This window comes from Rana temporaria, chromosome 8 (genome assembly GCF_905171775.1).
Source record: "Rana temporaria chromosome 8, aRanTem1.1, whole genome shotgun sequence".
NCBI classification, from domain to species: Eukaryota; Metazoa; Chordata; class Amphibia; order Anura; family Ranidae; genus Rana; species Rana temporaria.
This window is the reverse complement of record NC_053496.1, coordinates 160,484,202-160,496,428: the sequence shown is the minus strand read 5'-3', so window position 1 is coordinate 160,496,428 and position 12,227 is coordinate 160,484,202. Positions and strand designations below refer to the sequence as shown.

Genomic DNA, 12,227 nt, shown 5'->3' with positions numbered 1-12,227 from the left:
GAGGGTGGATACAGGAAATATATTGGGATAATCTAAGATTTGAGCTTTTAAGGAGATATACGAGGCAAGAGGGTAGTTCGACACACCCACAGCCAAGCCACCATCAATGTCAGTTTTAAGTGTGTTGACTTTTTTTGTCTGGTTGAAAAAAAGACAAGTCCATCCAAAAAAAATAATACAATCCTATATACACAATTCTATACCTACAGTTGGATCCAGAGGAAAGCAAAAAACCCCAGCAAAGCATGATCCCATTTGCTCCAGCAGGAGAAATACCTTTCTGATCTCCCGAGAGGCAATCGGATATTCCCTGGATCAACTTTACCTATAAATGCATGCTCTGTGATAATATAAGCAATCAGAGCTCAGCTAGCTTTGTCTAAGGAGTTCACTTACCAGACACATGGAAGGCTTTGACACAGCTGCCACCGACAAAGACCCTGCAATGATGTTCTGCAAAATATAAGCAACATGGACTTAAAATGGAAAAAATGGTGGATCTGTGGGTTTTAGGCTTTGTCATGTGGGTGGAATTATGGCTTAAAACTGGTTGTGTTTGTAGCAGCCTCCCAGACCCCTGGAGGTCACCATCAGGCCTCTAGAGTCAGGGAGAGCTGACATACATTTTCGTAGAGTGGGTTAAGAGGCATGGTGGGTATAATGCAAGATAAAATGCTGGGCTCCAGTCACTTTTTGAATGTGAATAAAGAGATTTATTGTCTCTTAACAAGAACTGTGGGAGAGGGGGTTAGGGCCAGGACACCCTCCAGCCGGATGCATCTTCTGTATTGGCAGGACCACTGTCTCATATGGCAACTAATCTTCTAACAGTTTCCAAAGATCTTCACACATAGCACTTGGCAACACAGTACAGTTCTTCTCACAGTTTCCCACTATAGGTCTTCACTCACTGAGCGCCCAGTCTCTCACTAGACCTCCAGATCCCAGCCACCCAGCCAGTTCCCCCGAGCACCTCCACAACCAACCCCCTACCCTCTTCCCAAGCGTCACCCCCACTAACCCACTGGGTCTCTGGCCTGGAACCCGCCAAAGCTCTCCCACCTCTTCACCGTCCCCAACTGGTCAGAAGACTGCTCTGGTACTTTTTCAGGCTTACTCACTGTAGTCTCTGCTAATAATGTCGATGGTTCCTTAGTGGTGACTGCTTCACCTTTACCTCCAACCATGACTGGTTCCGGTCTGGCTCAACCTCTGTAACTCGGTTGGACTTCAATCCTGCAGTCCTAACCCTACGCAGCTTCTCCTGCTCCTGGATAGGTCTCAGGCAGCCTAGCAGCCAGGTGTCCCCGGGATAGGCTGCAAACTTCTGGCCTAGCAGCCCAGGATGATACAACACACATCCACCCAGACAGCCGTCCAGTGGCACAGAACTCCGATCACCTAACTCCACCCAAATAAATAGGCTCGCCCAGCAGGCCAAGGAACTTAAAGAAACCCCTGCCGACTGGCTGAGACAACCCATCCATTCAAAATCTGACCTTGCTATGCCCTTGTCTATCTAATGTCACCAGCAACAGTGACACCCAATGACAGAAAAGAAAAGGTGCAGCAACTCCAGAATTAGAGAGGGATCAGTGGATCTTCTAACAATTAACTAGAACATTTACTATCTGGCAAACTAAATTTGTGAGCAACCCTGCCTAAACACCAGGATGCTACATGTTCATACTGTAATGAACTTCTTGAACAAGTATACTGATCTGAGCAGTGTGCTGTGAGACAGACAGATAGCATTTTTAGACGATAAAAAAAGTGTGATTATGATCCTCTTTGATCTTGTTTAAAAATCAGAAGCATACAATAATAACAGGAGCATGAGCTATGATTTTTATACAATAAAGTCAAAGAGAACCATATTCAGACTAAATTTTTTCTTAATTTCTTGGATTGGATTGTGGTTGGATAGGAACTCAGCTGTTGAGTCGGCATTCCATGAGCTGCATAGGTGGAAAGGTAGAGCTTAACCACTTGCCGACCAGTCGCCGTCATTATACTGTGACAGGTTGGCTCGTTCCCGCGAATCTCCTTCATTGTACGTTAGCACGGGAACTCTATTTTGTGGGCGCACGTCCACTGGCTAGAGGGAGAGCCAATCAGTGGTTGTAGCAGATGTCCTCTGGCCACCCGCGATCGTTCCCCACAGTAATGGAATGGGGAGCTGCCTGTGTAAACAAGGAAAATCTCCATTCTGACAGTGGAGATTACACAGATCCTGTCTTTCTGCTACGCAGGAAACACACTTAACCCTTTGATCGCCCCTGATGTTAATTAGTGTCATTAGTACAATAACAGTGCATATTTTTAGCACTGATTACCGTCCAGTCTGCCGCAATCTCGCAAAAAAATCGTAGATCACCTAAATATATCCCCTATTTTGTAGACGCTATAACTTTTGCGCAAACTTATCAATATACGCTTATTACGATTTTTTTATTACCAAAAATTTGTAGAATATATATCAACCTAAACTGAGGAAGAAATTTGTTTTGTTCTTTTTTGTTTAAAGCGCAAAAAATAAAAACCGCAGAGGTGATCAAATACCACCAAAAGAAAGCTTGATTTGTGGGGGAAAAAATGCATACATTTTGTTTGGGTACAGTTAAGCGACGCAGTCCCGTTTAATAAAAAATGGCCTTATCATTAAGGGGGTAAATCCTTTCCGGTCCTTAAGTGGTTAACTATCTTTTCACCCAAAAATCATCTCTATTCTATGTTGGTGTGCAATAATATAGCAGGATACCTGATGCTCCACAGGGGAGGTGCTTGGTGTGTATGGCAGCTCCTATGGCACGAAGCCTGATGTGTATGGTTCTCAGAGACAGCACCTGATTTGTATTTTTGTTTTATAGTGCATTATACTGGTACCTCACAAGTTAAAAACATATTTTTTTTCCACTTACAAAAATAGCTCCCCAGAATGGGATTCCACTGTAAATTGCAGTTAAGGATGATGTGAAGATTTGACCAAAACCCATGCCAATGTGTATGATGCCCACAATGATTAGGGTAATCTAAAAAAAAGAAAAATTAGAGTTATTTTCCATGCTGACTACATCTAGTTCTTGTTGATGTATAAATGAAAAAAAAATGGTAATAATGGTTCATTAATATATCTTCATCCAGTAGCATGGGACACTGAACACAAGATGCAGTTGCAAACCACCTCAGCCAGGTAATCATAATGTAGGCATACTTCCCTACTTAGCTGCCAGTTTTGAAAAATTATAGCAAAGACGTATATCAAAATTTACAGAGTGGAAGATGGTAAGATCTGCTAGAGAAAAATTTGCTCAGACCTTGCAATGTAACTAGCTGATCTTTAGCAGATTGTTTTACTACTAAATCAAACCTTGGAAGTCTAATTTAGGATTCTATGGGATCTATTTTAGTTTAGATGCAAGGAACTGGGGCATGTGGCTCCCTCACTGTGATGTCCTATGTCTATTAAAAAGGTACTATACGTTCTTATTAGGGCAACATTTATATAATTAGGGATGAGCTTCGAGTTGGCTGTTCGTCAGTTTGGTGAACAGCGAACAATTTGGGGTGTTCGCAGCAAATTCGAAAAGCCGTGGAACACCATGTAAAAGTCTATGGGAGAAAGTGCTAATTTTAAAGGTTAATTTTCAAATTATTGTCCTAAAAAGTGTTTGGGGACCTGGGTCCTGCCCCAGGGGACATGTATCAATGCAAAACAAAGTTTTAAAAACTAACGTTTTTTCGGGAGCAGTGATTTTAATAATGCTTAAAGTGAAACAATAAAAGTGAAATATTCCTTTACATTTTGTACCTGGGGGGTCTCTAAAGTATGCATGTAAAGTAGTACATGTTTCCTGTGCTTAGAATTGTCCCTGCACAAAGTGTCATTTCTAAAGGAAAAAAGTAATTTAAAACTGCTAGCGGACCTTTGGGTCTGGTATGAATATTAAGGGGAACCCCTGCCATTTTTTTCAATGACTTTTATCTGTATTTCCGGGACCGACAATTCATTAATAGCGGGAGTAGTTTTAAATTACCCTTTTTCCCTTCAAAAATTACATTTTGTGCAGGAAACCAAAATTAAAAAAAATGTGTGGGGTCCCCCCAAATTCCATGTCAGGCCCTTCAGGTCTGGTATGGATATTAAGGGAACCCCCGCATAATTAAAAAAAAAATAACGTGGGGTTCCCCCAAAAAATCCATACCAGACCCTTGTTTCACTTTAAGCATTATTAAAATTACGGCTCCCAGACAAACTGCAGTTTTTAAAACCTTCTTTTGCATTGATACATGTCCCCTGTGGCAGGACCTGGGCCCCCAAACACTTTTTAGGACAATAACTTGCATATTAGCCTTTAAAATTAGCACTTTCGATTTTTCATGTTCGTGTCCCATAAACTTTAACAGTGTTTGTACAAATTTTTTTGCCTGTTCGCATGTTCTGGTGCGAACCATACTAGGGGGTGTTCGGCTCATCCATATTATATATATATATATATATATATATATATATATATATATATATATATATACACACACAGGGCTAAAAATTTAAAGTCCTGAGCCACTAACCAGGCCTTAAGAGTTATTTGCCACCACTTGCCCCACCCAACACCTCCCCTGCCTCACCCCTAAGTCTGCCCCTAAACACACCCTTGTAAATTATCTCATGAAATTACACTGTAAAATATTTTAAGCAGAATTTAGTTCCAAAAATAAATATTAACAACTTTAACAATAGTAACATAAAGCATATCAGTACCCATCTGTGCAGCCTCAGTGTGCCCGTGAACGCAGCCTTACAGTGCCCTATCACTTGCAGCCTTACAGTGCCCCATTACTTTCAGCCTTACAGTGCTCCATTACTTTCAGCCTTACAGTGCCCCATCGCTTGCAGCCTTACAGTGCCCCATCAATGTAGCATTACTGTGCCCCATCAATTGCAGCATTACTGTGCCCAATCAATTGCAGCATTACTGTGCCCCATCACTTGCCCATTACTGTGACCCATCATTTGCAGCATTACTGTGCCCCATCAATTGCCGCATTACTGTGCCCCATTAATTTCAGCATTACTGTGCCCCATCAATTGCCACATTACTGTGCCCTATCAATTGCCGCATTACTGTGCCCCATCACTTGCAGCATTACTGTGCCCCATCACTTGCCGCATTACTGTGCCTCATCAATTGCCGCATTACTGTGCCCCATCAATTGCCGCATTACTGTGCCCCATCAATTGCAGCATTACTTTGCCCCATCATCACTTCAGACTCACCTCACACAAACAGTGCCCTGGCGCCGCTTTGAGCCGAGACTGCAGCGCTCTACTTCTCCTCCTCTTGTATCTCACACACAGCGTGCATCTTCCGCTGTGTGTCATGGAGCTGGGTCTGTGTTTTGTGTCTTGTCGAGCTGGTTCCTCCATCGATATGATTCCTGCCTAGACTGCGCAGGCGCTGTAAGAGGCCACGGAAATCTCCGAGCCTCAACAGCTGATTGTCAGCTTAGACAAGCTCGCTCCCGCTGCCTGAAGCCTGCTTATACACTAGTACACGCCGTTCTACACAGCAAGGGGCGGATGTGATATTGAGCAGTGCTTTTTTGATTGGTTATCCACGCCGCTCTATACAGCAAGGGGCTGTATCACATCCACCCCTTGCTGTAAAAAGCAGCGTGGATAACCAATCAAAAAAACACTGGTCAATACCACATCCGCCCATTGCTGGCCCTTGCTGTGTAGAGCGGCGTGTACAAAATGTATAATCAGCCATCGGGAGCAAGCGCGTCAACAGCTGATGAACAGCTGTTACCGCTCTGAGGTTTCCGACGGCTCGCTTCAGCCAGGAAACGGTCAGCCTGGTTCACCCCTCGCCCTGGACTAAATTCTACTCGCAAAATGCGAGCAAGCAAGTGGAATTTTTGAGGGCTGTATGTGTATATATATATATATATATATATATATATATATATATATATACACACACTACATTATAAGAAAATTTTGTATATTATATACTGTATATCACCTCTGCACCTTCTACTACTAGATAATGCAGATCCCCATTGAATCCCATGCACACATGGGTCAGAGATCTAAAAGTTAAAGGCTGGGTCCAATCGATCCTCTTTACAAATTGAATGATCGGAAGAATGGACTTGCCCCATTGTGTCACAATAAGTCAGGCTTATTAAGTAACATAATAATGAATGTGAACAGGGCAGAGGATCATCGTTGTTTCCTTTGCTGCCATTCATTAAAAATGCATAATCATGTTGTTTCCCCCTATCAGAGTATAACGTATGGTAGCCTTCACTCCTCCATGTGGGAGTACATAGTAAGCATTAGGGATGAGCCGAACACCCCCCTATTCGGTTCGCACCAGAACCTGCGAACACACCAAACGTTTGTGTGAACTTTAGAACCCCTTAAAATCTATGGGACTCGAACGTTTGGAATCTAAAGTGCTAATTTTAAAGGCTAATATGCAAGTTATTGTCCTAAAAAGTGATTGAGGACCTGGGTCCTGCCCCAGGGGACATGTATCAATGCAAACAAAAAGTTTTAAAAATGGAAGTTTTTTTCGGGAGCAGTGAATTTAATAATGCTTAGAGTGAAACAATAAAAGTGAAATATTCCTTTAAATTTTGTACCTATGGGGGGGTGTAAAGTAAGCATGTGAAATAGCACATGTTTCCCATACTGTAGAACTGTCTCTCAGTGTCAGTGTCATTTCTGAAAGAAAAAAAGTCATTAAAAACTGACTCGCGGCTATAATGAATTGTCATTAAAAAAAAAAAAGCGTGGGGTCCCCCCAAATTCAATTACCAGGCCCTTCAGGTCTGGTGTGGATTTTAAGGGGAACTCCACCCCAAATTTAAAAAAAGAAATGTCGTGGAGTTCCCCCAAAAATCCACACTAGACCCCTTATCCGAGCACGCAACCTGGCCAGCCGCAAAAAAGAGGGGGGGACAGAGAGCGCCCCCCTCCTGAACCGTACCAGGCCACATGCCCTCAACATGGGGAGAATGTCCCCATGTTGATGAGGACAAGGGCCTCATCCCCACAACCCTTGCCCGGTGGTTGTGGGGGTCTTCGGGCGGGGGGCTTATCATAATCTGGAAGAACCCTTTAACAAAGGGGACCCCCAGATCCTGGCCCCCCCTAATGTGAATTGGTAATGGGGTACAATGTACCCCTGCCATTTCCAGAAATGAAACTTTGTGCAGAGACAGTTCTAAGTATGGGAAACATGTTCTATTTCACATGATTACTTTACAGCCCCCCTAGGTACGAAATTTAAAGGAATATTTCACTTTTATTGTTTCACTTTAAGCATTATTAAATTCACTGCTCCCGAAAAAAACTGACGTATTTAAAACTTTTTTTGCATTGACACATGTCCCTTGGGGCAGGACCCAGCTCCCCAAACACTTTTTAGGACAATAACTTGCATATTAGCCTTTAAAATTAGCACTTTTGATTTCTCCCATAGACTTTAACAGGGTGTTCCGCGGGTTTTCGAATTTGCCGCGTACACCCCAAATTGTTCGTTGTTCGCCGAATAGGCAATGTTCGAATCGAACATGAGTTTGACTCGAACTCAAAGCTCATCCCTAGTAAACATACAGAGTAAATTGGAGAGAAGTTATCTTCAAGGAAAGTATAAACCAAAATGGCTGGTAGATCTTTCACAAATGTATTGCTACCTATGAATCTTCCTGAACACTGAGTCCATGCAAACATTCAACCAAATCAACTGAATATCTTTTACTAGCACATGCTTGCAAAACACATATCCCACACACACATACACACACACTTACCCCCAGGGCTTTTGGTTTACCCTTCAGAAATTCTTGATGGAACATAGTTGACTGGGTCATCTGAGGTGTAACAGTAATTATTGGATTGTTCCATTGCTGAGGAGCCTGGGGGTTCCACTGTTGTGCAGTAGGGGCATTCCACATCTGAGGATTAGGAGATAGATTATATCCAGGGACACCTGGAGGAACATTCCACTGGACAGGGGGGGGAGCAGCAGGATTGAGTTGTGCAGAGTTAATATTTTGTGGTTTGTCGCTGAACTGGGAAGACGACATTTTTCAACCTCTCTAGTAAAAGAAAATAACAGAAATTAATACCCAGAAGCACTGAGGGAATATTCTTGTACACATTCCATACTACATTACATACATACATACATTACATACCATTTAATAGCCAGATTCAGGTAGACGTGCCTAATGTTAGGCAGGTGTAGTGTATCTCATATACACTACGCCACCGTAAGTTAGAGAGGCAAGTGCTGTATTCACAAAGCACCTGCGTCCTAAGTTACGTTGGCGTATCGTAAATGTGCCGGCATAAGCGCGCCTAATTCAAATTGTGAAGAGGTGGGTGTGTTTTATGCAAATAAAGCATGACCCCACGTAAATTACGTTTTGAACCAACGGCGCATGCGCCGTCCGTGGATGTAACCCAGTGCGCATGCTCCAAATTACGCTGCAAAGACTTATTGCTTTCGACGTGTACGTAAATTACGGTCAGCCCCATTCACGGACGACTTACGCAAACAACATAAAAATTAAAAAATTTGACGCGGTTCCGACGTGCGTACTTAACATTGGCTGGGCCATCTTTTTGGTGGTTTATCTTTACGCCTGAAAACGCCTTACGTAAACGGCGTATCTTTACCGCGATGGGAAAGCACACGTTCGTGAATAGGCGTATCTCGCTGATTTACGCATTCTAGGCGTAAATCAGCGTACACACCCCTAGCGGCCAGCGTAAATAGACAGCTAAGATACGACGGCGCAGGCGGTCGTATCTTAGCAACATTTAAGCGTATCTCAATTTGAGAATACGCTTAAATATATGACGGCGCAGATTCAGAGTTACGATGGCGTATCTACTGATACGCCGGCGTAATTCTACCTGAATCTGGCTATCAGTATTTAAAAAAAATGCAAATGTGGTCATGATAAAATATGGACATGTAATTTGTTATGATCAGTCGTTGGTAGCAGACATGTTGACGTTTTTTTTGTTTTTCAGCAGGTATAGTTCATTGTGATTGACAGGGATCTATATTACTGAGTGACATAATTAATAATGTATTTACAATGCTGTCTGTTTTTGTGTTCATTGAAGTACTTTGTCACATTGTCAGCTTATAGATTTACTATTTGCATTTTTTTTTTTATGAGTACTATGAGTAACCATGTACCTCTTACTAAAATCACAGAGGGCAGCATCTGGGGACATGGGGACAAGATGCTTTGTCAGGTGATCCCTCTAGTTAAGGTTCTCTCCCATGTTAGGAGCATGTGGCCCCTGTATAGCTCACATCCCCCCCTCCATTTTCTGGCCACCCAAACTTGCATGCTCAGATAAGAGTCTGGTGTGGATTCACCATTTTTCTTATTTTTTATGTGGGGTAACCCCTTAAAATCCAAACTTTTCTTTTTTTTTTGCATGGGTTCCCTTATGATAAGAGTCTGGAATATATTTTGGGGTGATTCCATGTTCTTTTTTTGGGGGGCGGGGGGGTTATTTATTTAGAAAGGGAAAGAAAACATTTTAGAAAAAAAAAGTATGCCACTAAATGACAGTTCTCACTGAACTGCTAACAGCCAGGGTTTAGTGCAAACCATATTGGTCAAGATCACCTCCTATATGCCTAGTAGCTGCTACTCTGCTGCCCTTTGAAAAAATGATCCACAGCTGATTGATTTTCAGAGGGTAGTAAAAACTGCCTCATGTGTGAAAGAGGCCAAAGGGAATGGTCAGATGGTCATATTTGTTGGATCTGTCAAGATTTACTTCCTGTTACTATCCACAAAAATACCAGACAAATGCATGTTTGTATTATTCTACAGTACTTAACAATAAGTAACTCATTGCTGTTTGCACAGAACACAACCTTTGAACTTGTGTCACCAAAGACCTCAGTTATCAAGGAAAATGTGTGTTATCGTTCCCATTTATGATAATGTGCATTGTCAATTATTACTGTATTTGTTACAAAGTTTTTTTTGTACATTAATAGAACTTGGCAATTCTGTTAGTAAATAAAGTGAATAGATTCATTAAACAGCTATTTTTAACTTTATTTATCAGAAAAAGATGAAAAGATACATGTCCAAAACATATGAAATTAGACAAACATGTAGACAGTTGACTTATATATATATATGACAACTAATATGAAGTTACAACCTCCAAAGTTGTGGAGTAGTTTCTAAACCTAAGCCTAAACCAGCGGCCTGAGTATATTTATTAACTAATCCTGTCATTCAAAATCTATACGTATACAGTACTTTATTACATGATCAAAACTTAGCAACAAAAATAAATACTGGAATTTAATAAAAGTGAATATATGTACTTTAACCACCTAAGCCCCGGATCAAAATGCAACTAAAGGCCCAGGCCAGGTTTTGCGATTTGGCACTGCGTCGCTCTAACAGACAATTGCGCGGTCATGTGACGTGCCTCCGAAACAAAATTTACGTCCTTTTTTTCCCACAAATAGAGCTTTCTTTTGGTGGTATTTAATCACCTCTGCGTTTTTTATTTTTTGCGATATAAACAAAAATAGAGCGACAATTTTGAAAAAAATGCAATATTTTTTACTTTTTGCTATAATAAATATCCCCCAAAAACATATATAACATTTTTTTCCCTCAGTTTAGGCCGATACGTATTCTTCTACCTATTTTTGGTAAAAAAAAATCCCAATAAGCGTTTATCGATTAATTTGCACAAAATTTATAGCGTTCACAAAATAGGGGATAGTTTTATTGCATTTTTATTAATTAATTTTACTACTAATGGCGGCGATCAGCGATTTTTTTCGTGACTGCGACATTATGGCGGACACTTTGGACAATTTTGACACATTTTTGGGACCATTGTCATTTTCACAGCAAAAAATGCATTTAAATTGCATTGTTTATTGTGAAAATGACAGTTGCAGTTTGGGAGTTAACCACAGGGGGCGCTGTAGGAGTTAGTGTTCACTTTGTGTGTGTTTACAACTGTAGGGGGGTGTGGCTGTAGGAATGACATCATCGATCGTGTCACCCTATAAAAGGGATCACACGATCGATGCAGCCGCCACAGTGAAGCACGGGGAAGCCGTGTTTACATACGACTCTCCCCGTTCTTCAGCTCCGGGGAGCGATCGCGAGGGGGCGGCTAGAAATGAATAGCCGCCCCCTCAGCCTGGATCGCTCCCATGGAAGAACCGACCACCGCATGTACCGGGGGGGTCCCGATCGTACCCCCGACCCGTGGAATCTGCCTGTACGTGCCATTCTGTGGACGTATATGTACATGCGGCGGTCGTTAAGTGGTTAAAAGGGTTGTAAAGGTACAATCTTTTCCCCTAAATATCTTCCTTTAGCTTAGTGCAGTCCTCCTTCACTTACCTCATCCTTCGATTTTGCTTTTAAATGTCCTTATTTCTTCTGAGAAATCCTCACTTCCTGTTCTTCTGTCTGTAACTCCACACAGTAATGTGAGGCTTTCTCCCTGGTGTGGAGTGTCGTGCTTGCCCCCTTCCTTGGACTACAGGAGAGTCAGGACACCCACTAACACACATCCCCTTTCTCTATCTGCAACGTAGAGAGCGTCCCGACTCATCTGTAGTCCAAGGGAGGGGGCGAGCACGACACTCCACACCAGGGAGAAAGACTTGCATTACTGTGTGGAGTTACAGACAGAAGAACAGGAAGTGAGGATTTCTCAGAAGAAATAAGGACATTTAAAAGCAAAATCGAAGGATGAGGAAGCTATTTAGGGGAAAAAATTGTACCTTTACAACCCTTTTAACATATTATAATAGTGTTTAGTGTTTTTGTGCTGATGTGTATCTAATTAGCAAACATGAGTGTTCCATAGAAAATAGGTTTGTTTTTACTACTACACACTGATAAGATATATTCTTTGTAGGGACTGTGTAAGAATTTTACATATTATGTTTTACTAAATTTACAACTGTATTATGTGCAGTACTAAAAAAACACAAATCAATTTTTTTGGTCATGTGTATTTGAAATATTGCAAATCAAAATTTCATATATAAAGACCAAATTAACTTTAGGTTTAAATTAGCCAAATACATTCCAAGTGCACCAAACACCAGAAAATTTGCAGTCATACAATTAGTTTTCTTTATAAAGCAGCCACAGCATTAGTAGAAAACCCTACCAGTATGGTA

General features: G+C 41.6%; 1 protein-coding gene across 2 annotated transcripts in view; it reads right to left on the bottom strand.

Moving 5' to 3' along the window:
* LOC120909290 (membrane-spanning 4-domains subfamily A member 4A-like) overlaps positions 1-12,227 on the bottom strand; it is a 32,324-nt gene that overhangs the window by 19,474 nt on the left and 623 nt on the right. For both annotated transcript variants that reach the window (XM_040321035.1, XM_040321034.1), the window contains exons 2-4: positions 7,828-8,115; positions 2,922-3,032; positions 397-453 (exon numbers count right to left, since the gene is read on the bottom strand). In XM_040321035.1, the coding sequence (XP_040176969.1) occupies positions 397-453; positions 2,922-3,032; positions 7,828-8,103 (444 nt within the window). In that variant the 5' untranslated portion in view covers positions 8,104-8,115. The remainder of the gene's footprint in view (positions 1-396; positions 454-2,921; positions 3,033-7,827; positions 8,116-12,227) is intronic.